General features: G+C 47.3%; 1 protein-coding gene across 1 annotated transcript in view; it reads left to right on the forward strand.

Moving 5' to 3' along the window:
• The window catches only part of POLE2 (DNA polymerase epsilon 2, accessory subunit), a 447,127-nt gene that overhangs the window by 111,311 nt on the left and 309,691 nt on the right, over positions 1-26,125 (forward strand). The window contains exons 3-4 of the mRNA XM_085627013.1: positions 13,817-13,892; positions 14,373-14,450. Coding sequence (XP_085483139.1) covers positions 13,817-13,892; positions 14,373-14,450 — 154 coding nt within the window. The remainder of the gene's footprint in view (positions 1-13,816; positions 13,893-14,372; positions 14,451-26,125) is intronic.

A 26,125-nucleotide genomic window follows, 5' to 3' on the forward strand; every position in this document is an offset into this window, starting at 1 on the left:
GCTGAAGAAGATCAAGCGCGACCAGGCCCAAGTCATCTTGGTGGCTCCGGATTGGGCACGAAGGTACTGGTATCCCGAGCTACTCAGTATGTTGACCGATCCTCCGATACGTCTGCCCCTTCGGGAGGATCTTCTGTCGCAGCAGCAGGGGATGGTCCTCCACCCGAACCTGTCCAGCCTCCACCTCCATGCGTGGAGATTGAGCGGCGGCAGTTGATGCCATTTGACTTGCCTCCTGAAGTCTGTGATATCATTCTGGCGGCCAGGCGGCCCTCCACAAAGACGGTATACGCCTGCCGGTGGAACAAATTTGTGGCATGGTGCACAGCAAAGGCTGTGGATCCCCTTTCCGCCCCTCTTTCTGAGGTTCTCCTCTTTCTTCTTTCTTTGGCCCGGCAGGGCTCTCCCTGGGCACCTTGAAAGGTTCTCTTGCTGCTCTCTCTGCCTTCTTATGGCTTCCAGATCAGCCCTCTCTTTTCAAGTCCCCTGTAGTGTCACGCTTTCTTAAAGGCATTACTCACACGTTCCCTCCTGTCCCTTTCATAATGCCTCAGTGGGACTTGAATCTTTTTTTTTTTTTTTTTTTTGAAACCGTTTATTGCAATCTCAAGAATATACAAGTATGGGCCTACAACCTTCCGGCCGGCCGCTAGAATGACAGGAGCATATGACATACGTTCAAAAACACTTGGCCTTGCAGAGAAGCAGAATCAGGAGGTATCAACGTCGTGGGCCACATCACTCTGACCCCACAATACGGTTTCATTTTATACAAACAACACGAAAAATCACACCCGCAAGGCAACCCGCAATCGAAAGTAACAGCACGTGCTCCCCGAATGGGGGACCCCAGCCATCCACAGGAGTCTAAAGAGGGGAAGGGGAACAGATCGAGGACTGGGGGAACTCTGTGCCCGGGGCTGAGGAAAGGAGTCAACTAAGGGGACGGGGTTGGTGAGGCAGCAGGCAGCAGTGGTGGCGCGCAGATACCCCCGCGGTAGGCGTTCCAGGGGCCCCATACTTTCACCCATGCCCCAGGCTTACCCCTCGCCACATACACCAGGGACTTGAATCTTGTCTTGACATTCCTGATGTGCGCTCCCTTTGAGCCTCTTCACAATTGTCCTCTTCGTCTTCTAACTCTTAATACTGCTTTCCTGGTAGCCATCACCTCGGCTAGACGGGTGAGTGAGCTCCAGGCTCTAGCGTCCAAGCCTCCTTTTCTATCTGTTCATCCGGACAAGGTTGTCCTTCGGCCTCGTCCTTCCTTTCTACCGAAAGTGGTGACCCCCTTTCATCTTGGGCAATCTGTCACCTTGCCCACCTTCTTTCCGCATCCTTCCAAAGAGGAAGAGCGGCTCCACCGTCTGGACCCAAAACTTGCGCTCTCCTTTTATTTGGATCGCACTAAACAGTTCCGAGTGGACGACCAGCTTTTCGTTGGCTACGTGGGTGCAAAGAAGGGAAAAGCTGTACACAAACGGACCATCTCCCGGTGGGTCGTTTTGTGTATAAAAATCTGTTATTCCTTGGCAAAAAAGGAACCCGCGCCCATTCTACTCGGGCCACAGCGGCTACTACTGCTTTGGGACGGGGGGTCCCTTTGCAGGACATCTGTCAGGCGGCAACGTGGGCTTCGCTGCACACGGTTGCCAGGCATTATTGCCTGGACAGCCAAGTCTGGAGGGATGGCTTCTTTGGCCGTTCTGTCCTCCAGGACTTTCTGGTGTGATCTCGGTTCGCAGACCCACCACCGGGGTTGGTATTGCTTGGGTGTCTATTCTAAGGTGAGGAATCTAACTAACGTGTTTCCTTCAGATGAACAAGTTACTTGCCTTCGGTAACGATGTATCTGTAAGAAACATTAGTTAGTTAGATTCCTCACCGACCCACCCATCCTCCCCGTTCTGCGAACTGACATCTAGGGTTAAGGCTATCCCTTTCAGGGCCCTAGAATTTTTTGGCACCAGTGTCGGTATCTTGCATGGCTCTGCGTTCCTGGCGCGGAAGGCTATGTACAAGAACTGACGTCAGCGCACGAGGGCGGCGTCTAAGTACTCCGACGTCATTCCGGTGCACGACACCGACGCGGAGCCGCAGGCGACGCGCAAGGGGTATTGCTGACACAAAATCTTCCGGATCCAGTCTGACGCCTGGGGATATTCTAAGGTGAGGAATCTAACTAACTAATGTTTCTTACAGATACATCGTTACCGAAGGTAAGTAACTTGTTCGTCTAGTTCCCCTTTTCAGTGGGAAGGATCTAGAGGTATAGTTATTTACACGGACCTGTCCCCGAATACCTGTGTTTAATAACCTCACACAGCCCATGAATTTGGGGCCGAAGCCCATACGCCTCAAGACTTCAAATAAATAGGGCCATTCGATGGAATCAAACGCCATCGAGGCGTCTAGAGAGAGGACCACCGCATCCTCCTCGAGAAACTTACGGTGCGCTATGACGTTATGGAGGCGTCTGATGTTTACCGCCGTATTCCTCCCGGGCATTAATCCCGTTTGGTCTGGGTTGACCAGTGAGGAAATGACCCCTATCAGGCGTAGGGCAAGGACTTTTCCTAGGATCTTCGCTTCTGTGTTTATCAGGGAAATGGGGCGGTTGGAGCTACAGGCATCGGTGGGTTTACCCCGTTTCCAAATTACTACGATGGACGCCAGCCGCTGGTCCTCCGGTAGGAGACCTTTCTCGTATCTCTCTTCTTCAAACATGGCCCGCATACGGGCGTCACTTGGGTGGCCGCCACTTTTAGAAATTCTATGGGGATCCTATTGGGTCCTATCGCCTTGCCTGACTGTATCTTACTGTAGGAAAGTGGCTCTGTATATACTGTTCCCAAGGTTTGGCAGAGGCTAAAAGTTAGATATAACCTTACTCTCTAAAGTGGTAGCTTGGTCGAGCAGTAAAGCAGTATCAGAGGACAGTGTAAAGCATTTGTTGTACACACTCAGTCAGCAAAATGGTCTCACACACTCAAGAACTGAACTCTAGGCCAATGGTTTGTATATAAAAAATATATGGTTGTTTTATTTTAGAACCAACAATAGGTATCAAAATATACTTTCTCAGAATGAGATGCTTTAGTTAAATACTTTGCAATAGGCAATTGACTTTTGAATGTAATAGTTACAGTTTGTTGCAATAGGCAACATAATTTCAAACACAATAATACATTGAGCACAATGGGAATTTCAAGTTAAATGCAATTGATTACTTTTAGGATTACTTTTCTAACTCCAGGACTGGATCCTAGATTCAGTCCTGGAGCAGTTCCTCGAAACAGGTGAGTAAATACGATTTAGTTACTGTTGTTATTTTTAAGCAATATTTTCGTCTTTTAAAAGTTGACACTTAGAAACTTTTCCTAATGAAATCACCAATGTTATCCTATTGGAGGAAATTCACTTAGCAGGTAAGTGGGGTTATTGTTACTTTTTCTAGCTCAGTGTTGGATCCTGGATCCAGCACTAGTCTACCACCTGTAAGCAGTTGAGGGAATGCGTTTAGGTTATACAGGCGATTTTTAAGGAATATTTGTAAGTTTGCAAAATCGACACTTAGAAACCTTTTCAGCAAAAATTAGGCAATGTTATCCTATGGAAGGAAATTCAAGTTGCAGGTAAAGTATGTCCTTCCCCTGCCCATCCTGGGGGAGGAGACCTAGCACCTCGCCCAGGATGTGTATTGTTACAGGCCCAGGAGAGCGGATGGCTCTCTACCCAGGGGTCCAGCAACATGTCTGCTGTGTGGCAGCCTAGGCAGCCCTCAGACCAGACGTGGATTGTAGGTTAGGTTCAGGGGGCATCTCTAAGATGCCCTCTGTCGTGCATTGTGCATTAAATCCTGCACTGGCAACAGTACGGGTTTAATGTGCTGAGAAGTTTGATACCAAACTTCTCAGTCTTCAGTGAAGCCATTATGGTGCTGTGGAACTTGTGTTGACGATCTCCCAGCACCATATAATCTTAAATGGCAGCACTGCACTTAAAGTGCCCAGGAATGGACCTGGGTACTGTAGGGGCACAGGGCTCATGCTCCTGTACCCACACCACTGGCATAGGGCACCCAGCTAGAGGGGTGGCTGGTGTATGCCAGGGCAGTGTATGTTGTGGGCATGGCACACAGGGATGTGTGCCATGTTGACTCTCTGTTTTGTTCTATACCCACTCAGCCTGCAAGGGCAGTGTGTTTGTGTCAGGGTACAGGGCCTCTAAGGGTGGCACAATAAGTGCTGCAGCCCTTAGGGGCCTTCCATGGTCACAAGGCCCTGGGTACCTAGTGTACCATTTACCAGGGGCTGACATGTGGCCAGAGTTTGCCAATTTGGGATTTAGGTTTCAGCACAGTTTTTAGGGTAGGAACATAGGCCATGGGCACCTGATTGGCAGGAGCCCAGGGCACACTCAGTCAAAGTACATTCAGCAATTCAGCAAAAAGTGGGGGCATACCATGCAAGAAAGATGGCACTTTCTCACACTTACTCATTGCTTGTTGGATTTCTAGATCTGTCAAGTCCCGGTCCAGTGCATCTCTGTCGCTATCTGACAATATCGGTATGTCACTATCCTCAAGGAGTTAACAGGGGTCTTCCGTTGTGTATGGAGTGGATGGTGTGTAAACACGTTCCAAGTGATCCGCAAATGCATTGGCTATTTCCCTTGGGTTAGTGATTTGTATCCCGTCCCCAAGAGTTAACTGGGGCACCCAGCTCTCCCCTTGTTCCCTCCTCTCCAACCACGCCAACAATTTCCCCGCTCTCTCTCCCAGTTCGTACTGTCTATGTGTCGTGTGCCGGAGTTTGGCCTGTATCTGTTCCCTAACTAGGATCTTATATTCCTCTTGTTTGAGCTCCAGGCGGTGTCTGGTGTCCTCTGAGGGGGCCATGTTGTAATCGACTTCTAGTCTATGGAGGTCGCCCTCAACCTGGACAATGTGCTGTTTTTGCTTTTTGATGTATCCTACCTTAAGGGCCAGGGTCTGGCCTTTTACCACTGCCTTGAATGCCTCCCATACTGTTTCCACCGAGCCTACATTTTCTATAAAATAATTAGTGGTGTGTTCAAGCAATTCCTCTTTGATGTCTGGGACTGTCAGCAACCAGGGACTAAGAGTCAGTATGGTGTGCGGTTGGCGCTCAAAAAGTGTGAAGTCCAGTGTCACTGGGGAGTGGTCCAAGATGCCTCTCGGGAGTGCCCGGGGGTTTTGGAAGTGGCCAAGGGACTCTGACTGTGCTAAGAAATAATCAATGCGGGAGGAGCTCTTGTGGGCGTTGGAATAGTAGGTGTACTGGACACCGCCCGTTTGGAATGTACCCCATATGTCCACTAGACCCAGGGCCACGGCGAACTCTTCCATATGCGTGTGCGATCGTGTCAACTGTCTGGGTGGATGTCTATCTCTGCTATCATCCTTAGTCATATTGAAATCCCCACCCAATATTAGCGTGCCTATGGGAAGATCTGTTAATATCCTCCCAAGATCCACCATCGCTTCTCTACCCATCGCTGGGGGGAGGTACACTGAGACCACATTTAGTATTCTTCCCTCCCATTGCACCTCTGCCACTGCAAACCTGCCCCGCGGATCTGCCCATGTTCGCCTCACCATGAGCGCCACACTCTTTTTGACCAAGATACCTGTGCCCCTAGAACCCGAGGTGAAGTTGGCATGTACCAACAGCTTGTATCCCCATCTCGTGAGGGCTTTGCATTTATTACCCACCATGTGTGTCACCTGAAGAAACACCAAATCAGGGGCCTGCCGTTTTAGGTATTGCTGCACTATCCCCCGCTTGATTTTGTCCCCCATGCAATTCACATTCCATGTCATCACTAGAAGTGATTTGACCATATTAACCCCTGCCATCAAATGTCGATTGACTTGGACTGAAATATGCCCTTGTCCTCAGAAGCGGGATTTCAGCCTCTAGGATGCGATTCTCCTTCTGCCTATCTCTGCCTTCCCTTAGGTGTACATAAAGCTCAACCCAGTTTACGGCCATCTCAGCTTCGACTTGACTGTTTCGAGTAATCCTGAAACCCGTTCTCATCCTACCTGTGACTTGCGGACACAAACCCCCAAAACATCGTCAACCCCTCCCAAAAGCTGCCCCCCTCTCTCCCTTCCTGCCCCCTGCCTGTGGATTTCGAACTACCCACCCCCAAACTAGACAAAGTGCCTCTTTCCCCCTCCCAAAGTACTCATGGGTGTTGGCTGGCAGCCCTCCCTCCCTCGCCTTGCCGTAGTATTCGTGTTGTTTAAGGTAAATGTTCACAGCCTGTTTTTTAACATGTCTCAGTCCCCACCGCCATATCGCCCAGTGTTCTTGTCTCCTGCAACCACTTATCTGCGAACTGTTCCGCTTCAATTCACGTCGAGGTTCAGTCTATTCCGCTGCACGACATCTCTCCCGTTGCAGCTGATGATGTGCCTTCTTCTTGTTCCTTTCCATGTGTGGAAATGGTTGGATGGGGTCCTCCATTCTGACCCCTTTGTGGACCCTCGACTCTTCGCCACCCTTCCATCCAGTCCCAGGTTTCCTACGGTGTGGAGAAGAACTATGTCTTCCCCTCCGATTCTACGCGCAGTTTTTCAGGAAATAGCATCGCGTATTTCACTTCACGCTTTCTGAGTTCTTGTTTGACAGCCATAAAACTGCGCCGTTGAGCCTGGACCTTCGCTGTGTAGTCAGGAAAGAATGTAACCACACTGTTGTCGATCTTAAGTGGTGGATTAGCTCTGGCTGTCTGCAGGATTGCATCCTGAGTCTCGGAGGTGCTGGCGCTCATTCCCCCTTAGAGCACTGAGTTGAGCACATGATAGGATCAGGATAAATGTTGGATTTTCTGCGACGGCTGAGGAGCCTCTTTAGAGAGCAGCCATTTGCCTCGGCTGCTGGCCACGCTCCCCTTCAACTGCAGTCTTGCATGTACGGCACAATTCATGCTGCAGCCCTTGGGGACCCTCTCTGGTACCTCAGGCCCTGGGTACCAGGGTACCATTTACTATTTACCATTTACAGAGGGTATTTAGGGAAAGAACACTGGTATTGGATCCTTGCTTAGCAGGAACCCAGCACGCTTCAGTTAAGGCTGCTTCGAGTACCAGTCAAAAAGTGTGTGGGTGGTAGATAATGCAACAAAAACCCAGTTTCTTACAATTACGTTTGTTTCAAGGGTGCTTGTACTAGTCCATTTTCTCCAGGTGCTGCATAAATTACCTTATCTGCCTTCATTCCATCTCGTTATCACTTCGCAGTCGACTTCTACAAACTCTCGAATCTCAATTACACCTGAATAGGTAATTTAGGTGAGTGGAAGGAGGTGATCTGGCCTGTGAGCACAAATGCCCCAGCATCATAACAGAGGAGGCTGCAGATAAGGTCCGCAGTAGCAGAAGACCTTCCTTAGAGAGTCACCGCTCACTAGTACGTTGATGACTCAACATATGCAAACCAAGAGCTGCCGTGGTGCAATGCTCTGTTTTTCCTCATGCAGTTGAAAGATAGGAAATCTCTGCCCTGCTCTCTTGCCACATGGACTGGCATCCTCGGCTGAATTGTTTTGGTACCCTACGAGGGCACACAGTACACTTTTGGTAAGCAGTGGAGTAGCAGCAAATGATCACCACCATACCCGGCACCCAACAAAACAATGCGTATAAATAGTAAGTGACCTAGACCGTTGCCACTGGTTTTGTGTGTCCTTTGAAGACCCAAACTGCGCTGTCTAGAGGGTCCAGTAAACTTTATGAATCATGTGGAGAGTGATACGCTCCAGAGACAGTCTCACCCTACTTTTAGGTTTCGCCTGCACATTGCTTGCACTGTGCTTGAGAAATCTGTTGTTTTTAATATAAACTTAAAAAGGGCTTACATCCTGCCTCCTCTCTTTCCTGGCTTCTCATTGGTTCCTGTGCGTGTCACTTACCTTTCCTCCATTTCTATTGGCTGTAGCATATTTTCTTGTATTTACCAATGCTTGTTCCTTGTCTGCTACTCTTAACTGTTTCCTGCCACCGAAATACTGTTAACATCCGTTCGGTGGAACTATATTTTCATAAAGTTTTGCCTTTTACTTTTGCAGCATATCTATATACCAATGTATCCCCCCCCCCCCCCAAAGAGATTAAGTGATATGCATAGAATCACAGGATGTTGCGGGGTGCCCCAGAGACTAGAGATCCCCAGCTCTCGAGTCAGCAGCTCTGGTCACCGCACCACATCTTCTTCACTTGCCTGTCAGGGAGCCCTTTCCTTCTCCCAGACAGTGATTGATAAAAATAGCTCTTTATTCATTACATAGGTGAAACTGATGCATTACCAATGCTTGTTTTTATTCCTTCAGCATTGCAAGGGTTTCGAACCATTCTCACCCCCTTGAAGCAGAAGCCTCTTGACAAAGGTGCTGAAGTGTCAATGTCACTATTCTATCTGTGCATATACTAAGCAAATTGTAGCAAGGATTCTGCACCTTACGTTCTTTATTTTGTCTGAGAGAGAAAGGTGAGAAAAAACCCATCTGTTTGGTACGCATGTTATCGCCTCTAGAAAGATGAATGGATGAGTTGGCCGTTCTGCTGTTTAAAGCTGTGGTGCTCATCCTAGTAGACTATTTTACATACTATTCTGAAGTCCTAACAATTTTATAGAAGAGGATGTCCCCCTTTCACATGAGCCAAAGACAGACGCTTTTGTTGAATAAGGTACTACTGTTTTCAAATTCAGTGTTTGGTAGGTCTGAACGTTTCGTAAAATGCACAGGGCTCGTTCACCAATAGACTACTAGGACTACTGGAAACTGAGCTAATTTAATAAATGGGAACTTAGAAAGGTGAGATCATTGGTTTTCAATTAGTGATGAGGGCTCCTGTCGACAGAAGGAGATTGTGAGATGTCCACCCTTCCCTTTTAAGTTATGTTTTCGGACTCTACTTGAAGGGACATTTTGGAAAAAAACATGAAGTGAAGAAAAATGTTCTACTTATTTTGATGCGAGATAGGCTTTGGGAATAACCCTATAACCCTGGGAAGTGTATTTTTTTTAAATATAAAATTTATGTAGTACAATCTCGGTCCATAGACATTACAGCGCTTTAAAGGAGCACCACAGTGCACAAGGGCATATTCATTTGCTAAGGCACCAGGAGATTAAGTGATTTTCCCAGAATCACAGGATAATGAGCCAAAACAGGGATTCAGATCTGGTTCTCCAGTACGAAAGTTGGCAGGTATGGTCCCCAGGCCCCATCTCTTCCCATCTTTTCATAAGCTCTTCCATGGAACACCAGAAAATTACTGGAATATTTCCTTAGTGCCCTTTCGGAACCTCTGGATATTTTGACCATTTTTGTGACATCTGTACTGTAAAATTCACCATTTGGTGCTGTTTTTATGTTTTTTTCTTGGGTTAATTCACCCCACCGTAACCTAGTTAGTATGTTCACCTATCGTTATTGATTCCAAGTGGGCCTGGTGCTAGCACTGAAGAAAGTGGGCAGGGCGATGATGGCCCAGTGGTGGAAGTGGGCAACATGAGTGGTGAAAGTGGGCCACAATCTCCTTAGAAAAACTTTGGGCAACTGTATTTTTTAGGTCGAGCTTTAGCGGCAGTGTGCATGCGCTGCTCGCTTTGCGAGGCATGCAGTAGTAGAGTATGGGAGACAAGCTGTCTTCACTCTCCGTCCATATTTTTCATTGGCTTTTCTCTTTGTCCTTCGTAAATTCTGTCTTCTGATTGAATATGATACTTTTTAGTCCTTCCTTATTATGGCCATGTTGTCATGTATACCTCTCCATGGCTATTGGCCCCTTTACTTCGAGTGTTACACTGTACGGTATGTGTTATTTAGAGCATTGTTTTTCCCCCTCGCCGCGCTCCCGTTGCCCTTGCCTTCTCGCTCCCCTCCCACCCGCACTCCCGTTGTCTGTGCCTTCCTGCACCCCCCCCCCCCACACTCCCGCTGTCCGTCCCTTCTCGCCCCCACCCGCCCGCACTACCGTTTGCAATGCAATAGGTCTCGCGTAAAAGCGAGTCCTATTGCATTGCAAATGCTTGTTAACAACAGTGATAACAACCGGAACGGCTTTCATTCAAACGGGGGAGGGGTTCATTTCCATCAATAACTAAGTGTAATCGGCAAGTGTAATCGGCAAAAACTCGACGCCCATCCATCTTTTCATGTCATGTCAAAGACTTTTGTCACTTTGGACAAAAATCATCCTTGAGTCGCAGCGAGTGCCTAACATGAAGGTTAAGGTTCATATAGTTCCACCACCAATCGTTAGCTTGTTGCAATAAACAATATAAAACGCGGCTAAACGGCGCACAACCAAATAATGCTGACAGAGATTTGCCACTGCTATGAAATAGGAGCTTACATGATCCTATGTAAGACTCTTTCCCATCCGGCTGGCCGTGTGGATTGACTTTTCAGGGGGTTGGTGCTGGAAATGTATTTTTCCAGTCAGCGAATGCATCAGTGTAGCTAGACACTAAAGGCCGAGCAATTATAGTGACCTGATGTCCAAGCTTTCCCAGAAGAGATGGAATTCTAAAGGATGCACATCTAGAACTCCTTCCCAAGAGACATGGCCTATGTAATTAGGACATGACTTAAAACACAAACTAAAGCCCAGTGCCTCCCACAGCATGCCACCCGATGAACATTACGGGTCATTCTATGTCAGCGTTCTGTTATTGCACCCATGCCTATAACAAACACGGACATAAGCCTAAAACAAGCCAGAGCTACCGGCTTTGCCAATGCCATTTAGATGTATTAGATAAAAGAGTAACAATGATTTTATTCTGACTAATTAAAATGACAAATATTTTTATTCTGAAATTATGAGTCTGTGAAGTAAACCTTACTAGGATCAGTGTAAGGGGTAGTGTTCTTCAGAGTCTCAATCTCTTTTCTTCCTTTCACAACTCTTCCTCGACAGTCGATCTATTAGACACTGACACAGTTGTTCTCTGCACATCTTTCTGAAATCCTTAATCTGCATATCTCACCCCCCCATTTTCAGTGTCTTCTGCACATACTTCCTTGCATGTCCTTCACTTCATTATTGCACAGTACAAACTCACAAGAACTGCCTTATCTATTACTTTCCTCTGCCAATATTTCAACAGCTGTGTAACGCTTCACACACTTTCACGTAGTATCACAATTGGCACCTGTGACCATTATTACTCTGTGCTCTCTGCCAAGAGGCCAAGGACTGGATGACATGGATGTTATATCTGACTTTTGCCTTTCATTTCCCTGGCTGTGACTTCCCTGTTGCTCAGCTAGTGTGTGGTAGAATGCCTGATGACATCATGGAATGTTTGGTTCCTGGCTTGTGTGTGGACTGGCAGTTGATGGCAGGCAGGCTGAGCGACAGGAGAACTGCTCCTGGTGGGGTTACAATTTCATCTACTTATATTTTTATAATGAATTTAACCTGGAACTAAGCTTCAATAAATCAAAACTATTTTATAAAACTGGATTTAATGACTTTCAATTGTTACAATGGATTCAGAACATGTTATGACAAACGGACATGCACTGCGAGAAATTCCCACTGCCTGAACACCAGAGCTCTCAATCATGCCCAGTCATTAGCAGTCACCCACAACGTGAACGCATAATGACACCTAGAAGAATCTCAGTTCAAAGTAAGCACTATTTGAGAGTAAAATTCTGCATGGAAAAAACACTGCAGAAACACAAAATCCTGAAACTCTCCTAAGGTGTGCAAGATTAAGTAAAACACGTGAAATGTAAACAGGGGATATATTTCTGACATAGATTAGCTTTTAACAGATTTTACAGTAATGGTTCAGAACTTGATCAGAAATGTTGACTATAAATTTAAGGACGTGAACATAGGGTCTGACAGGGAGCTGTTTTAATATCACAGACGGGTCTGTGACGCGGAAGGACCCAGCCTATTTAAAACACTAATTTGTAGTAGGGGAAGCTTTCACCATAAAACTTCCAGAGAGAATGTCCTTTCTGATTCTGTAGCAAAAAAGGCTGCTCTGTCTCAAACCAACGAAGCGGCTATGTATGTCATACATATGCCGTCTTGTCGTCTGCTTCAGTGCGACCTTGACCTCGCCTTGCCCTTCTGACTCGTGTTGGTGTCAGTCTCCTGCAGTTTTTAGGTCAAACCTAGACAGTGCTTGCGCTGTCTGGAAGATCTGTTGTATGTACTGTGTGGGATCTGGAGATCAGCCCTAGGACTTGTCTGCTTCCGCATTTGCTTAGGGACATTTTTCTGTTCAACTGCCTCTATTTAACTGTCTTGATAGAAAACGACCAGTAGAGGTCAGTAAAATACCAGAATTACTTTCTACTTAGAGAATGTTTTTAAATTTTTCTGGCAACTGCCTTGATTTAACTTTCTTGATAGAAAATGACCAGCAGAGGTCAGTAAAATACCAGAATCACTTTAGCATTCCCTAGATTCCAGGCCAAAGAAACTTGTATTCAACGAGCACCGTAGACAATAATATTTTTTCCTAATCTTGTATTTTCTGTGATATGACCACTGAAGGGGCTGATTTTATATTAAAAACAGAGCTTTGGACAATAAAATTTCCAGCTGATAGGCAGTATTTCTCTCTATGTGTTCCCATACCTGGCGTGTTCTGCAGTTTGGTGCTTACTTTCCCTCCATGTTAAAGAACAGTAGATGTTTCAGCACCCAGGCTAATGTGCTGCATAGCTAAATGCATATAAGGTCCCAAAGGCGAGACCGATTGCATTGCAAATGCTTGTTTTTTATACCAGCTAAGCACTGAATATAAGAGTAATTCCTCTTACATGCTCGAAAAGGTTAGAGTGAAAACTTGGCGTAAGAGAGTAGAGGGACGAGGAGCAACAAGGGAGCCACATTTGATTTCGCCGAGGGCACCGCCTTAGCAAAGCACGGCTAGCTGCACACCGCACATGTAAGCCGTGAAAATAGCTTGGCGGGTGAATGCTTTGGCTGCACTGGTCTGCTTTATTGTAGGTGGGCATAGGTTTGAACCTTTGTAGGACCCTCTGTATTAATTGTTCCTTGGTTGATTAAAAAAAAGTTCATTTTTAATACTCACCTACACTTTTAACAGTGCCTTTAAATGGTAGAATGTTATCCGAAGCGCTATATAAAACAAAGTATGATTTTTGTGTTTTTTTTCTTTTTGCAGGTTTGAGCTTTTCACACATTCGTGCAACTCAATTTTGGAGATCGAAGTTAAACATTTAGAATTATTTATAAGAGGTTTCTTTTTGTCATTGTATCTGTTTCAGTAACATTAGGGTTTATTACACAGTATGGAATGCTTATTGCAACCTCTGGTCATGGAGTTATGTGCTCCCCGCGGCAACTGTTAGTTCATAACTGCTGGGACCTTTTTTTTTGTGATTTTAAAAATACTGCTGGGACCTTAAAATGTCATTATTACCTAGTGGCTCAGTGCTGCATTGGGGATACATAAAACAGTAGGCATAACTTTAGTTTTAGAGGTATGCAAAATCCCAATCACATCATAAGCAACTAGAACTGCCTGCCTTTCACGGGGCATCTCTAAAGCCCTCTGTTCACATTCCCTTCAGTACACAGGAAGGATCCACACAGGCGTTTACTGTGAGCTGTGTACTATCCCCCCCCTCCCCTCCCCTCTCCTCATCTCTGGCCTGCTTTCCCCTCAGGTTCACACCCCTGCTGCTGCTTCATTTGCCCTCTTTCCGTATTGCCCTAGCCGCCAGCATCCATTTATGAGCCCACCCGCTGCCTGCTCACTGTTCTCTTTTCCCTTTCAGTGTCTTCAAATATGATCGAACTTTCGGTGGTGGAAACAGCGGTCCAGGAGTGCAGTCGCTCTTCAGACGAATCCATGTACGTGAAAGAAAAGGGCTGTTTTTGGGGTGGTGTGCTAATATTTCTCCTTTGTGTGCACCCCAAGGGGGACACATCCATCCAGTACTATCAATCCCTCAGAGCTAATCCTCAAATTATATTTGTAAGTAAGTTCCTGTTCTTTGTGAGTGGCACATCGGTTCTGATAAAAAGGTATTTGTACTTTAGATAATATTAAGAAAATATAATAATAATACATTTTTTTTATAAAAGCGAACGCGGCTTCAGGTGCCACTGGGCCCTTCCTTGGTCCATCCTGCACAGGTCAATTTCAACGTTTGCAGCCTTCTCGCTAGAGATCTAGAAGTCCTCCTGTAACTTCCTTGCTGAACATCTTTACAATGGTTAAAAGTCCCACACTTCTTTCACCCATCTCCTATATACACTGTAAAAGAATGTGGAATTTACACTTGGTTTTCAGTTCAGAGAATAATTCAGATGCATTGTACTGTTTTTCAGAGAACAGATTTTTAACATCATTGGGGCATTTGATGTTCCACGCTACGTGTATCATGCGGAAAGAAAGAAGTTTCTCCCGTAAGTCCTTGTTCGTGTTTATTGCTCTGATACTGAAATTGGAATTTTTCTCGAGTTTGATTTTGTACCACTGCATTTTTCATAAGAAGTGTTGTTTAAAAGGTTGGTGTTAGATCATGTTGAGCTTTCTGAATATTACCTGACCTTATATTAAGCTAAAAAATTGGGATATTTCTTTTGAGGTCATTTTCTGTTCCTTGTTACCAGACTGCATGCCACAATCCCTATCCATTTCCGTCCCTCATTTAAAACTATTAGAGTGGGCGTACTTGAAAATGTCACATTCATTGATTACTCACCAGTGCTCCATTTCTTTCCTTCATAATCAGAAAACCTTCATAATGGATTTTTTCAAAATTGTCAAAAATTGTATGTTTACACTCTTATCAGTAGCCCACAAAAAATATTTTTTTTATAGACCCCAGCACATTTAATTATCCATTACATTTTTAATAACATGTTTGTCATCTAAGCTGCCTTATATAGTTTAACCTGCCCTTATTTGCCTTTCTACTAATGAAATTTCGAATTACATAAACAAGGCCAGATAATAAATAAACAAGTGTTGGCCACCAGCCTTTTGTCAATTCTTGTATTAACCCGAATTTGGCAAAATGTTATTGTTAAGGAAGCTGCCAGGCCTTCACAATAAAATTTAAAAAAAAAATGGGAAAATGTTTTTGGGGTGTCAAAAAAGCACATATTACCATAGTACTCCCTGGCAATAAAGGAAACCAGTTTGTGTGGGGATGAGGTCATTGTGAAAGAGCAGCATGCCATAATTCATAGTGAAGTCAGCCAATGGCTGAAGTGGACTGACGCATTGCCCCTTGATGCATGCTCGAGTGGGTGGAAGAAAAATGAGAATAATACAACCAAGTACAAATGGATGATGTGTGGCTGAAAAAGTAATTATGTTATACACATAATTTCAAAAGGTTATGGCTAACAAAGACCTAAAAAAAAATCCAATTGCTCTGCCAGTCTCCTGTCTTTGAGAAGGAAGGAAAGAAAGAAAGTTCTGAAAGAATGAAAGAGAAATGAAAGAACAAAAAAAATAAATGCAAGAAAAATGAAAGAATGAAAGATAAATGAAAGAAAAAAGCGGAAAAGGACAATTGGACAAGTAAAGAAGGCAAGAAATAAATAAAAAGGCTAAATGAAAAAGAGAGGAAAGAATGCATGAGAGAAAGAAATCAGAAATTAAGGAAAGAATGAAACAAAGGAAAAGAAAGAATTAAGGAATGAAAGAAGCAAAGAAGGGAAGAAGTCAGGAAAGAAAAAAGTGTTACAAGTGATGCAAATGAAACCCATTAAAGTCTGGGTTCTCCCTGCGTAAAATGTATTAAAGAACCAATGGTGAAACTGAGTCCAGAATCAATGTGTTATGAAGAATTGTGCACTTGTGAATTAATATCGTCCAATATTGATGCTTTTCGATTTGTTTACTCCAGGCACAGTGAAAGGAGGAGAATTTGGTACAGAGTAATTTCAAATGGACTCAGTTAGTCTGATTAAAGGAGGCTTCAAAAGGAATTTACCACAGTATTGGCAGGAGACACAAACTGATAAAGCTGTAATGTGCCCTGTGCTAGAAAGAATCCTGCTATCACATCAGACTCTAAACACAAAGGCAGCACTAAAGTAATAATAAAGTGAAACAAAAGCACTGACACTGAAGATCTGAGATCAGAATGCATTCACTCAAAGTGAGGTTAACCAGTGACTTAAGTAGGCTGACCCACAGCCCTTTGCTGAATGATGTAGTGGGCGGAAGCAAACTGTGAATGATACAACTGACCAATGGATGAAGAGAGGTGGCTGAAAGCCACTTTTAGTAAGTATACATATAAGTTTAGTAAAATCAGAAGCCAGATCTCAGAAGACTCAGTAAGCTGGGTTTTCTTTTTATATCCTTTGTTAAGAGAATGCTATTTGTCAAGTTCTGTTCCAAATTCTTGGAAAGGAAGTAGTATTGTATCGTTTCCTAAAAAGGGCTCTAAAGCCTTGCCATAGAATTAATGACAAGTTGATCTTGTGGATGCCAGTGGTAAGCTATACATTAGAACATCTTCAGGTGTCGGTTAATGAGAGGGAAATTCTTTCCATTGAACAATCTGGCTTTCTCTCCCTCCGTTCTGTCTTGGATCTTTTTGTTGTAGTTCATACTATTATATATGAATATAATTTGATTTTTTTTTAAAACATCCAGTATATGTTGCTTTTATTTACTACAGTTTTTGTTAGTCTAAGTAGACCCACTTTATGGGGAGCTGAATACAAACTCTTAATTTCCCTGCACTCTGATACGTGGTGCTAAATACGAATGGGTTTTACAGCCTATATAGCTCTCCAGAATGGGAGGAAACAGGGATGCCTTCTTTGTTCACTCCTTTTTAGGTCTGGCTTGACAGCGCACCGGTCACCAGACGTAATGTGATCAATCTAAAAAAGACTTTCCAGAAGTACTACAGAGAGGGACTTGACTTCACATACATGTTGGTAACCAAGAGTTCATGTTTTGATTCTGCAGAAGTTCTGTGCTTCCACATGAATAAAGTGGTTCCCCTCCACACAACTGTGATTTATTTTCTTTATTTATCCAACTTCCTGAGCCAGCAGCAGAATGGCTGCATGAGCTTGATCTTTCAGGCAAACACACGTGGCATTGTAATGCTGCTAAAGCGTCTTAGATAACTACATCATTTACAGTGTTTAGTTTTCCGTGACAGCAGCAAAGATTTGAGGAGGGCAGTCATGAGGAATCACTCTCAGGTCCAGAGAAGGCACCCTCCCCCCTTTCCATCATTAACTTTAGACTTCAGAGTACAGTTTTGTTTTTGAGAGCAGCATAGAATACACAGGGCTACACTAATCTACATGAATGTTTAGGTCTGGCTTAACAGTACAAAGGCTCCACCATGGAAATGCTTACTGTTAAATGCCAGGTCACTGGTTAAGCATAGCCTGGAATGCAGTCAGTTCATGGAAGAGCATCTGATTAAAATGGCTTTTATTACAGAGGCATGGACAAATAGTTCCTCAGGTCCTGACATTGTGAAGGCTCTGCCAGTAAATTTTGTCTGTCACACTTGAAGACACTGGGGCAAGCTTAGGTTAGAGGATCTTCATCTCGCTCTAACTGCTGATTCGCTCGAACTCTCGAGTGATGATGAATTGGGCTATGATCAGTTCTGCAGTTGGATTACCAGGGCGCTGGACTTTTTGATTCCCATCCGGACTAGTAAGATCAGTCCAAAAAGGTCTAGCCCCTGGTATGACAGTGCTCTACGTGCACTGAAAGGGAACTGCAGGCGTGCCGAGAGAGAATGGCGGAGATCCTACGATACGGCGAAGAAAGCGCTGTACTTGGCCTCCATTAAAATCTACCATCGTGCCATCTGTAGGGCCCGCGCGACGTTCTACTCTCTGGAATTTCGTAATAGCCCTAATCCATCCAAGACTATTTTTAAAGCTCTCAAGGATCTGCTGTCTAAGCGCTCTACTCCTACAGTCACGGCCTCTACTTCGCATTGTGAAGCCCTAGCTTCTTTTTTTCTGGAAAAAGTGCAGAACATCTACCGTGCCTTTCCAAGCTCTGGGCTTGTTCAGAAGACTGCGGTGACTGCCCCTGCCTGTTCCATGTTGGCATTTTTTTCGCCACTCTCATCCGAGGCTTTTGACATTTTGGCCTAGAAGGTCAAATCTGGTTCGCCTTTGGATCCGGTATGTCCTGCCCTGTTTAGGAACCAGTCTTTTGTGGGGTCTTCTACGGTTTGTTCCTTGATTAATACTTCGTTGGCTACGGGCACGGTTCCATCCAAATGGAAATGTGCCGTGGTTTCTCCTATTTTGAAGAAGCCAAACTTGGACGCTTCGAGAACGGAGAACTACCGGCCCATTTCCCTGCTCCCATGGCCGGCCAAATTGATGGAAGCCTATGTCAATCAGGCGCTTACTGACCATCTTACTCAAGCTAACATTCTGGACGAGACCCAGCATGGGTTCCGAGCTGGGCATAGTACGGAGACTGCCCTTCTCGCCATGGTGGAACACCTCCGGTCGGTGCTAGATCAGGGACAGACGGCGGCGCTAGTTTTATTAGATCTGAGCGCCGCATTTGATACGGTCTCGCACCGTATCCTTCTGCACCGCCTGGAAGAGATTGGCGTCACGGGGCTTGCCCTTCAGTGGTTCCGCTCCTTTCTCGTGGACCGGTCTTTCTGCGTTGCCACACCCCCCCATCAGTCCAAATTCCATCCTTTGGACTTGGGAGTTCCGCAAGGTTCCTCACTGAGTCCCACTCTATTCAATCTTTATGTGAGACCGCTGGCTGATGTTGTCAAGCAATGGGGCATGTATATGGTCTCATATGCCGACGACACTCAGCTGGCGGTTACCATCAGTGGGGATACCGATGTGGATGCCCCCAAGTTCCAGAACGGGCTAAGGGCGGTGGCTAGTTGGATGACGGCCAACTGTCTCCAGCTGAACGCAAAGAAGACCGAGGTCATGATCGTCGGGAAGGGGAGGGACCTCTGGGGGGACAGATGGTGGCCGCCGGAACTTGGTGTGGCTCCAACTCCAGTTATGGAGTTGAGAAACCTGGGAGTTTGGCTGGATTCCACTCTCAGCTTTGTGGGGCACACCAAGAAAACCGCGGCGTGCTGCTTTGGCATCCTTCGGGGCTTAAGGCCTGTTCTCAAGTTTTTCGATCCCGCCACCAGGCAGATGGTAGTGCAGGCAACAGTTTTATCTCGCCTGGACTATGCCAGCTCGCTCCTGTTAGGGAGCAATCAGGCAGAAATTGTGCGGCTTCAACGCGTTCAAAACGCCGCTGCCAGAGCAATTGTCGGCTTGCCTAGGTCTTGCTCGGTTTCCAGCACTCTCCGAGCACTGCATTGGCTGCCGATCAAGTCGCGAATTCATTTTAAAGTTTTATGTTTGGTTTTTAAAATCCTGAAAGGATCTGCTCCTCAGATCCTTTCCAATCTTATCTCCGGTTATGTGCCAACCCGTACATTAAGATCTGCGGAGCAGGCGCTGGCAGTAGTCCCGCGGTTCAGGCTTTGCCGAGCTGGTGGGCGCTCTTTCCGGGTGAAGGCTGCAGCGTTATGGAATTCGCTCCCGCTGCAGCTCCGTACAACTAACGATCTCTTGCTATTCCGGAAATCTCTAAAAACGTTCTTGTTTTAAATTTGTTGTCTTCCTGTGATCTTGTGTTGGTTGTGTTGTACCTTGTCGCGCGCCAGGACGCCCCTTAGCTGGGGCAGCTGTGCGCGTAATAAATGTTATTAACATAACATAACATAACATAACACGCTGGACCGACCATCAGGAAGAGGGGGAGGGCTCGCTGTTATCTATCACAGCAGCCTGGAGCCTTAATTCTCTATAGCTTCCAACCAAGCATGTGAGGCACTGTCTATCAGTGTCCGCCTCTCCCCTCACAATACCTTTAAAGCACTGTTGATCTATATTCCTCCAGGGCCCAGAGGCGCGTTCCTGGATTCGCTCAGCATTTTGATGGAGGATGGACTGTGTGCAAACTCCTTTACCATCATGGGAGATTTTAATTTTTATCTGGATGATATTTCAGACCCGGATAATACGCGACTTATGGACCTCATGGTTGGAGGAGGGCTAGATCAAAGGGTGGTTGGACCATTGCACATTGCTGGGCACACCCTGGATGGCATTTTCACCAACAACTCTGGTCTGGACATTGTGGAAACTTTGCAGCTCCCATGGACAGATCATGCAGCTATAATTTTCACACTTTCACAAGTGTCCCAGATCCAGGCTGACTCCAAGCCAAGGGATAAGATTGCTATCCGGACATGGAAAAATATAAATGGGTCGGAGATGGGCAATTTTTTAATGTTAAATACCCCCAGCATTCCAGCTGATGTAAACAAAGCAGAGGAGTTGTATTCAAAGTGGATTGAGAGGGCTTGTGATAAATTCCCGCCAATTAAACATGGTTTTCCGAAACTCTGCAAAATTATAAAACTGACTGCAAGAGGCTGGAAACACTATGGCGGAATGGGTACAGTTCCAATAATAAAGAAAAGTACAAAGAGAGCCTCACTACCTACAAGAAATTAATAGGAGAGGCCAAAAGAGCCTACTTCACTGATCAGATAAAGATGTTCGTCTTCCAGAGAATTCTTTAGGACCATTACAAAGCTTACGATCCCCACCGAACCGATCACACCTACCAGTCCGGCACTATGCGAAGCGCTGGCCACCTTTTTCCAAAACAAAGTGGAAGGGATTTTCTCCTCCTTCTCCAAATCTCATGGAAAGGCAGGGGATGCAGCATTGGGCCTTGACTCTGGGGTGATGCTGTCTTCGAATAGATTAATAGGTTTTAGTCCGCTACAGACGGAGGTCGTCACTGGCCTTCTGCGGGCTGCTCGGTCTGGAGCGCCAAGTGATCCTTGTCCGGTCGCGGTTCTTAAAATCTGTCCGTGGTCATTGCCACTACTCTTACCCCAGTGTTTAATTCCATTATTAAATCGGGTAACTATCCTAGGAGGTGGAAAGTTGCCTCTATCCTCCCATTAATAAAAAAACCCAGTCTAGATAAAAATGACCTCAGTAGCTATAGACCCATTTCTCGTCTCCCGCTTCCAGCGAAATTACTGGAGAAGGCCATAAATAGGCAATTAAGTTCTTTTCTTTTTTTTTTTTTTTTAAAAACCTTTATTCGTATAAGTCAGAAACACAGCTATTCAGCCGACATCCCGGAGGTTCGGCAGCTAATCAATCAACACATATAGTCGTCCATAGCTCCAATACAGGATAAAGACAAAGGTTTCGTTTTGAAAACTACCTACAATGAACACAACAAGCAAGGCAGTATACACCATAAGTTCGTGCCAGTTCCCGACAGGGGCGTGGCCCCATTTCCAACATCAAGTCAAAGCCACCGATCGGGAGGATGAGGGAGAAGCAGAGGCGCTAACATTCTAGCAGAGTTGTATCATAAGAACCCAAGTTGGAAGTGAGGCTAGGGGGAAAGTTGCTCCTCTGATGGTTCAGTGGCAGGAGGCAGACATATGTCCCCCCTATACCGGTTCCAACTTCCCCATATCTTATGCCATTTCCTAGGCCTCCCCCGAGCACTATACACCGTTTTCTCCCGAAACATGCTCCAGTCCATGTTGTCCCTCCATGCATCCAGGGTGGGCGGGCTCTGAGAGCCCCACAGTCGTGCTATATCTCGCTTAGCCACCATATTGCCTAGGGTCACCCATTGAGTCTGCGCAGCGTCATAATCTGTAGGACCCCACACATTCAAAAGACAGCGCCGCGCCTCTGGCTGCAGTACAATACCCGTGACCTCCTGCATCACAACATGAATTCGCTTCCAAAACTCCGCAATCACACCACACTCCCATATGATATGCAGAAAGGTGCCCACCATCCCGCAGCCCCTCTTACATAGCCCATCCTCGGAAAAACCCATGTGGACCAGCCGGGGCCCAGTGACATAGACTCTGTGCAGTATTTTAAGCTGGACCAGCCTTAGTCTTGCGGGGATCGCGACCTCCTTAGGAGAGGAGACGGCGTACTGCCAATCCTCATCGTCCAGCTCAAGGCCGTCCCTGGTCCACTGTTCCCGCACCCCCAGGAGGAGGTCGGTCCGGACGTTCACAAGCTTTTTGTAGATTAGGGAGATTGCGCTCTCCGGCATATGGCCGTCCAGGATCCGGTCCTCCAAGGGAGAGGACTCAGGCACCTTTTCCCCCTCAACGAGGACCGACCGCAGCGCATGGCGCACCTGTGCATACCGGAAATATTCCGTGCCCTCCAGCGCATATTCCGTCCGTAGCTCATCAAACGACTTAATCCGCCCCTTGGCCAGCATGTCCCCCACCCTGGAGATGCCAATCAGATCCCATTTCTCGAATCCCTTCGAGTGCCAAAGTTTCCCCAACATATCGGAGTCAAACAACGGAGTGGCGAGGGTGAGCCTATCCTTCCAGCCCAACGAGTTCGTGACTGCCTTCCACACGTGCACCGCCACCCCGGTCGGCCCCGTGAGGGACCCAGCCGTGGGCCTCGAGTAGAGTGCTCTAAAGTAGCCACCCCCACGCAGCAACCACCGGTCCATAGCAAAGCCAGGGCTAAGCGCAGGGCCGTAGACTCCATGATTGATCGCACTCAGTTGGGAGGCCCAATAGTATCTTCTGATGTCAGGAAGCGCGATACCCCCATCGTACCACGGGAGAGTTAGTTTTGCTATCGCTATGCGCGGACGGCCGTCCCACAGCAGCGAGCGCTGGAGACTCTCCACCTCCCGAAAGTAGCTGGCCGGAACCAGCTCCTGGGTGTTCTGCAGGGCATAGAGAAAACGGGGAAGAGACATCATTTTGAATAGCACAGCACGGCCAAGGAGGGAAAGCGGCAGCCGCCGCCAGCCCGCTACATCCCGCCGCAGGCGCGCCAACGGAGGGAGCAGGTTCCCCTCGTACCGTACCGTTGGGTCGGTAGAGATATAAATCCCAAGATACAAGAAACCCTCCCGGGCGATCTGAATCGGGCAATTCCGCGGGGGAACCGGGACGTCTCCACACAGGGCATACAGATATGACTTCCCCCAGTTGATGGTTAGTCCCGAATTCCTCCCAAAGGAAGTCAAAATGTCGCAGACAACTATGAGGGACTTCCGGGGTGAAGTGAGATAGAGCAGAATATCGTCGGCATAAAGGGAGATGCGGTCCTCGTGGTCAGGTGACCATCGAATGCCCCTCACATCTGGGTGCCATCTTATCCAGGCCGCCAGCGGCTCAAGAGCAAGAGCAAACAACAGCGGCGACAGGGGACAGCCCTGCCTGGTGCCCCTCCCCAGCTCAAAGGGACGGGACGCCCTACCGTTGACCGCGACTTTAGCAAGAGGTCCTTCATACAATAGTCTCACCCAGCCAATAAAGCCAGTTCCGAAGCCGAATTTCGCAAGCGCAGCCCACAGGTATGCCCACTCTACCGTATCGAAAGCCATCGTTGCGTCAAGCGCTGCCACAATGGCCGGCTCCCGCATCGTCCCCACCCTCGCGATCACGCCGTGGATGCGCCTAAGGTTCAACGCGGTGTTGCGATGCGGGATGAAACCGGATTGGTCAGGGTGGATCAGATCACCGATCACCCTGACCAAACGGTTGGCCAGGATTTTAGCGAGGATCTTCGGCTCGGCATTAAGGAGCGAGATCGGCCTATATGAGCTGCACCTGTTCCTGGGCTTACCATCTTTATGTATGACCACGATTGTTGCCAGGCGCTGGTCGAGTGGGAGGCATCCCGTCTCCCGCGCCTCCACGAACATAGCTCGCAAATGCGGAGCGATCTTATCCGGCCGGAGTTTGTAGAACTCAATTGGCAGGCCATTCGGGCCCGAGGCCTTGCCCGGGCGCAATGAACGGATAGCCCCCGCGATTTCGTCGACTGTGATATCGGCATCGAGATCGTCCCTGTCTATGTCGGAGAGGCAAGGCAAAGCAAGATCACGCAGGAGTTCACACGAATCCCCCACTGGCCTGTCCGACACAGAGGTATAGACCGTGCGGAAATAATCCGCAAAGCACTGGACTATGCCATCCGGTTCCGCGACAACGACGCCATCCTCCGTTACGAGGTCCGGCACAACACGATTGACCCGCTCCTTTTTATCCAGCCACGCGATTAATTTCCCGGCTTTGTCCCCGACGTCGTACAAGCGGCCCCGCTGTTCCCTACTCAAGGCTTTGGCCGCGCCCGTCACAAGGGCCTTGTACTCCGACTGCTTAAGGCTCAAATTGTGCAGCGCCGCTGCCGTGACCTCCCCCTCCAACGCCAACTCTAGATCCGCGATCTCCGCCTCAATCAGGGCGACCTCCGCGTCGCGCCGACGCTTGGCCGCTGCTATCAATGAGAGGGCCTCTCCTCTCAGCACTGTTTTGAACGCTTCCCACAAAGACACCGCCGACGCGACCGAGCCGAGGTTTTCCTGGAAATAACGATCAACCGCCTTCAGCACCGCACTACGAGTCGTGGGGTCCCTGAAATACCACGGGTTAATTGGAGCCACCCTGCCCCCTACTCCTCTACCAACATCCATACAGATCCACACCGGCGAATGGTCAGAAATACCCCGTGCCATGTGCCTGGCCTCAGACACAAAGGAGGCGTGCGCGGCTAGGGTAAGCACATAGTAAATTCTGGAGAGACTGCCATGCGCCCCGGAGTGGAAAGTGTATTGCCGCTGTGTGGGATGTAGCAGTCTCCAACAATCTACCAGACCAAGGGTATCTACAAAGTCCGGAAGCCACTTCTGAGCCCCCCCCCCCGAGCTCCTTGGCGGGTGTCTGTCAAGCAATCCGGAGCCAACCGCATTAAAGTCGCCACCCACCACCAACATTCCCTCTGGGAGATCCAACAAAGTCCTCTCCAAGTCCGCAAGTGTGGAAGGCTGCAGTGCAGGAGGGACATAAACCGACACCAGGACCAGCGTCCTGCCCTCCCACCTCCCCGCTACAGCCGCAAAGCGCCCCCTATCATCAACAGTAATGGAGTCGACCTCGAATGGCAGAGAGGACCTGACAAGTATTCCAGCCCCTCTAGACCCCGAGGAAAACCCGGAGTGTGTGACAAATTTGTAGCCTTTCCTGTTGAGTGCGTAGCACGTGTTACCTACCAAGTGCGTCTCTTGTAATAAGACAATATCGGGGGTACATCGCTTCAGAAATTGCAGGACAATCTCATGCTTAATACGATCCCCCAAGCCATTAACATTCCAACTGAGTATTTTTAAGCCCCTACCCCCCATCCCAACATGTAAGGAGTCCACCACCCCCCGCGTGGGATTAAGTTCTTTTCTTGAGAGAACTAAGGCACTCGACCCCACGCAGTTTGGGTTTCGCGCAGGACACAGAACGGAACTGGCCTTGATTAAGGCCACGGAGGAGGTTAGAGTTGCGGTGGACCAGGGAGGTGAGGCTGTCATGATTTTATTGGATCTGTCTTCAGCCTTCGATACGGTCCATCATGGGTTGTTGATGGACCGGTTGTCGAGGGCAGGGGTGGAAGGCATGGCCTGGAGCCTCCTGAAATCTTTTTTGGCCGACAGAATCCAGACAGTCGATCTGGGATCTGATAGGTCTAAACACTTTGCCCTACTCTTTTTAACATTTATGTTAGCCTGCTGGCAGCCTTGATAAGATCGTTTGGCCTGCAACTCGCCTCCTATGCAGATGACACGCAAATAGTTTTATCTATACAAAGAGGGTCCCAAGTTGATATGGCTGCGAGGTGCCATGTTTGTGTGAGAGACTTTGCAAGCTGGATGGCCTCGAACTGCCCTAAACTAAATGCAGGGAAGACCGAGGTCATGATATTCGGGAATAATCCTAACATCTGGACTCCGTATATGTGGCCCGATGCTCTGAGGAAGCCACCAGTTCCCACGCGCAAAGCTAGGAATTTGGGTGTGATTATGGACCAGAAACTGGATTTTGGGGAGCAGGTTAGCGTAGTGGTTTCAACATGCTTCCATATCCTTAGGATATTGAGGAAATTAAAATTGTCTCTTCCTACAGATGGTTTTAGGTTAGCAGTCTCAGCACTTATTCTGTCGCGTTTGGACTACTGTAATAGTCTGTACCTGAATCTGAAAAAAAAAAATCTGCACAGAC

This window comes from Triturus cristatus, chromosome 9, assembly GCF_964204655.1.
Source record: "Triturus cristatus chromosome 9, aTriCri1.1, whole genome shotgun sequence".
Lineage (NCBI taxonomy): Eukaryota > Metazoa > Chordata > Amphibia > Caudata > Salamandridae > Triturus > Triturus cristatus.